The following is a 4836-nucleotide window of genomic DNA, read 5'->3' as shown; positions in this document are numbered from 1 at the left end:
ATAGAATAGAATAGAATAGAATAGAATAGAATAGAATAGAATAGAATAGAATAGAATAGAATCAGCCTTTATTGTCCCGTTCAGGTGTAGTAGCAGCAGATTACATCAGCCCACAGAAACAGTATAATGCTGTGACATTATCAAAAATTATAATAAAAACAAAAAATCTATTTTCATTGTTTACAGTTTGTTCTTGGTTTAGTTGTTTTAAAACATTTTTATATTAGTAAAATATATAAAGTACATTGTTGTTTGTAGGAACCTTTAATCTTGTCTGAAGTTTCTGTCGGACTCATTTCTCAGTCGGACGCTGCGTTAAACGGTTTTATGAATTTTAGCTAGCGTTTAATCAGCCCAGATGAGCCGGTTCGTGAGGTTCTGTTCGGTAAAATGAACCACCCAGTAAAGGTAGTGTTTACCGGACCTTCAGTGTCGCTGCCTCGGAGGAAATAAAGCCGTGAATCGGTCGGTGGGGGTCACCGGAGCCCGCGGACCGCTCCACCCGCTTCATGCTACGTGGACAGAGCGCTAGCCCCCTCTGCTAACGGCTCCGTGTCGGGTCGGGCCGGTTCCGAACATGAGTTTGAAGCAGTGATTTCAGCGAGCAGAGAGCCAGCATGGAGGTCCGGGAGAGAGCAGAATGAAGCGGGAGTGACTGGGAGTCTGTCCGCTGGAAGCAGCCGGTGAACGGGCTGGAAGTAACCGGTGAACGGGCTGGAAGCAGCCGGTGAACGGGCTGGAAGTAACCGGTGAACGGGCTGGAAGCAGCCGGTGAACGGGCAGGAAGCAGCCGGTGAACGGGCTGGAAGCAGCCGGTGAACGGGCAGGAAGCAGCCGGTGAACGGGCAGGAAGCAGCCGGTGAACGGGCTGGAAGTAGCCGGAGAACAACATGTATTCATCCAGGAGCAGGAAGCCAGTTCTCTACTTTAAAGAGGAAAGAAGGTAAGAAAGACAAATAAAATCAGATTTACATGATAATATATTTATATATTCTGAAAGGAAGTCACGAACCTTTCATTAAAATGTAATTTATTAGACAATATTTGACATTAGAGGAAAATAAAACAAGAATGAGTTCAGATCTGCTTCATCCAGGGCCGGATGGAGGTAAACTGGGGCCTCTGGGCATCAAACCTGTGGCCTCAGGACCACTGAGCCACTGCGTCTTCTTTTAAACCTATTTGTAGGGATTTTGATAAAATTTTCAAATTTATTTTAGAGCTGATTTACTTTTTGTACTCTTAAGGCTCTGTGTACAGAGTCCTAAACTACTGGTCTTTAAAGGCTGGAAGTTAAGAAACCAGTGYTCCATTGACTTCCATTATAACATAAAAAGTGCGGAGCTCTGTAGACATGATGTGTGTCACAGTTTTGCAACGATTTTTCAAACCAAAGCAGAAAACAAACCAGATAAAACCTTAGGATAGATTTTAAACAGCTAAGCGGAGGATAAACATGAAAACCTGACCCAGGCAGTGCCAGGATCAGGCCCCTCTCTGTTGGACAGAATCAGAACAAAAAGAGTAAATTCTGAACCGGTTCCTCCAGGACCTTACAGTTTAACTAGTCCACACATTTTACTCTGATCCATAACTTTAACCAGTCATCTTTACCTCCTGCTTAATCTGACTTCCTGGAATCAGAGCCTGTCTAAAACCAGAACACACAGATGGATGTTTTTATTTTTTATTTTATTTTATTTTATTTTGTTATTTTTTTTCTTGCAAGTCCGAGTCTGCTTGCATGTATCTCTTAACTGGCAGTTTGGTCAAAGGTATTCTAACTATATTAGATTATATTCTATAAAACTTTATTTTAATCAAATATTAAAACATAATACTGTTTTAAAAATAAAGATAAGGTTGAAATAAGAACAATCAGTCATTTAGAGTATTGTTAACTGTAGTCTTACAAAAACAAACTGTAATTATATCTTTTCATTGACAAAGAACAAATCCAACAAGTCAGATTTTACAATAAAATACCAGAAAATATATTTTTAAATGCATAATATAAAAACATGTGTGATGAAACTAATACTTTTATGTTTAAACAAGTAATTCATGACATATTTTAATGACCTAGGTTTTCATGACATTCTGTTCATCGGCAGACAGACTGGTTAAAGTCAGAACAAGATTTACTAACAACAGTCATTCTTAGATATCACTTGTGTTTATCTTTGTGTTTTCTCTTGACCCAGTATTTCTTTAGGATGAAATCTTGTTTCTCAGGTTCCTGCAGGTCCTTAAAAACTCTTAAAAGGTCTTGAATTCATCAAACCAAAAATAAGGCTTTAATTAGCCTTAAAATGTCTTAAATCAAGCTTTCAGAGGTCTTAAAAACATATTGTAGCTAAACAGGATGATTGTAATTCAAATCAAAAGTTAAAATAATTGTTAACATTTATTTAGTTTTTAAAAAATAATTGGCTGAATGCCTCTCAGAGCTGGTTGTTTTTTTCTCCTGATGCATCTCATCTTTTTTTTTTTATATTGTTTGTTATGAATTTGGTCTTAAAATAAATTTGAAGTGGCATTAAACAGGTGTTAAAAAGTCTTAAATTGAACTTGTTTTAACTGTAGGAACCCTGATTTACCTGAAGATAGAAGAGTTTGTTGAATCTGACGTGACATGTTCGTACGAAGCCTTTGTACGAACAAAAGTAGGAGAAATTTAGGAGAAGAATACGAACATGTTCCTACATGAGGCCCAATGATCCTTACTTATATATTTAAATATAAAATAATAACTGAAAACCTTAATTTTACTGTGTGAAACTGTGTCCTGATGAAACAAATGAAGTGAACAGAGCTCTCTGTTCATCACGGCTCTTCGTTAAAGAACCAACAGGTGTGAGGTCCTCCATCATCAGGACAGGTGAGTCAGCTTTMAACTTTACTCTGTAACAAAGTGCTCCCCAAACTCTGGTCCTGGGACCCCTTCAGGTCCTTTTAAAAAACAAAATAAATCAGCTTTAAGTCAGAATAATCCATAAATAAATCCATGAAGGAGAGCTCAGTGTGCTGGTCCAACAGGAACTGGAACCAGTTCACCTGTCCTGATGGTTTACACCTGAACATGTGCAGGTCGACACTTTGACTCTTTGAACTGTTTTTATTTGACAGAAATGATTGAATTAAATTTATTTAAGGTTTGAGGAAGAGTTTGGGAACCAAACAGTTGTGTTTGGGTTCAGAACTTCTCCAGGAGAGAGAACTGGTTTTAATGGTTGAAACTGTTTAAAACCTGTTCATTAAAACACTGTCTGTTTGTGTCAGCTGCTCTCTGACTCACAGCCAGCTGATATGAGTGACAGCTGATCAATAATCCATATGTTTAACCTCCTGCTGGCTTTGGGTCGAGGCRTTTTCAAAACGGGTCGTTTGACCCAACGGCAGCAGGAGGGTGAATTCTGTGAAGCCAGAAGGAAAGAGGACTGGTTTAAAACTTTTGCACGTTGGCGTGCAGTGTTGAGACCACCTGTAGCAGAGCCTGTGTGTGTCAGAACCAGAACCGGGTCAAAGCTTGAAGCCGTCCTGCTCTGGGTTCCAGGTTCCTGTCGGGGAGGTGTACGGTCTACAAGCTGTTTGGACTCTGCATGGTCCTGGTTCTGGTCTCCCTGCTGTGGCTGCAGCTCAGCTGTTCAGGTGACGTGTCCTCGGCGACGCCCGACGAGAGGCGTGTCCTCCAGCCGGCGCCGCCCTGCGCGGCCGACGGTCCRGCGCCTGCGTTGGACCAGCCCTCCTGGGGTCCTCACAAACTGGCCCTGCTGGTCCCCTTCAGGGAGCGCTTCGACGAGCTGCTGCTCTTTGTTCCCTTCATGCACAACTTCCTGAACACCAAGAAGATCCGCCACAAGATCCTGGTCATCAACCAGGTGGATCACTACAGGTGAGGCGTCCGCTCAGAGCAGGTTCTGGTTCTGGTCTGTGTTTGGACCTGTCAGGTGCAGGGACTGTAAACCAGCGTCTCGTTGTTCCAGGTTCAACCGAGCGTCTCTCATCAACGTGGGCTACCTGGAGAGCGGGAACGACACGGATTACCTGGCCATGCACGACGTGGACCTGCTGCCCCTCAACCAGGACCTGGACTACGGGTTCCCCGAGGACGGACCCTTCCACGTGGCCTCTCCGGACCTGCACCCGCTGTACCACTACAAGACCTACGTGGGAGGAATCCTGCTGCTCACCAAGAAGCACTATCACATGGTGAGGAGGAGGAGGAGGAGGAGGAGGAGGATGATGAGATGAGGAGGAGGAGGATGATGATGAGGAGGAGGATGATGAGGAGGATGATGAGATGGAGGAGGATATGATGAGGAGGAGGATGAGGAGGAGGAGGATATGATGATGATGAGGAGGATGATGAGGAGGAGGATGATGATGATGAGGAGGAGGATGATGATGATGATGAGGAGGAGGAGGATGATGAGGAGGAGGAGGATATGATGATGATGAGGAGGAGGATGATGAGGAGGAGGATGATGATGATGAGGAGGAGGATGATGATGATGATGAGGAGGAGGAGGAGGAGGATGATGAGGAGGAGGAGGATGAGGAGGAGGAGGATATGATGATGATGAGGAGGAGGATGATGATGAGGAGGAGGATGATGAGGAGGAGGAGGATATGATGATGATGAGGAGGAGGATGATGATGAGGAGGAGGATGATGAGGAGGAGGAGGATATGATGATGATGAGGAGGAGGATGATGATGAGGAGGAGGATGATGAGGAGGAGGAGGATATGATGATGATGAGGAGGAGGATGATGATGAGGAGGAGGATGATGAGGAGGAGGATGATGATGATGAGGAGGAGGAGGGGTAGGAG

At 43.6% G+C, this 4836-nt stretch overlaps 1 protein-coding gene across 1 annotated transcript in view; it reads left to right on the top strand.

Annotated features, from left to right (window-relative positions):
• Window positions 1–809: 809 nt before the first annotated feature.
• b4galt7 (xylosylprotein beta 1,4-galactosyltransferase, polypeptide 7 (galactosyltransferase I)) overlaps window positions 810–4836 on the top strand; it is a gene marked incomplete at its 5' end in the record, with an annotated part of 5998 nt that continues 1971 nt past the window's right edge. Inside the window, 3 exon segments of the mRNA XM_014025898.1 lie at window positions 810–943; window positions 3557–3895; window positions 3987–4212. Coding sequence (XP_013881352.1) covers window positions 891–943; window positions 3557–3895; window positions 3987–4212 — 618 coding nt within the window.

The sequence above is a fragment of the Austrofundulus limnaeus genome, unplaced genomic scaffold, assembly GCF_001266775.1.
Source record: "Austrofundulus limnaeus strain Quisiro unplaced genomic scaffold, Austrofundulus_limnaeus-1.0 Scaffold506, whole genome shotgun sequence".
Taxonomy (NCBI): domain Eukaryota; kingdom Metazoa; phylum Chordata; class Actinopteri; order Cyprinodontiformes; family Rivulidae; genus Austrofundulus; species Austrofundulus limnaeus.
Note: the sequence above shows the minus strand (reverse complement) of the source record. Positions and strands in the feature narration are given on the sequence as shown.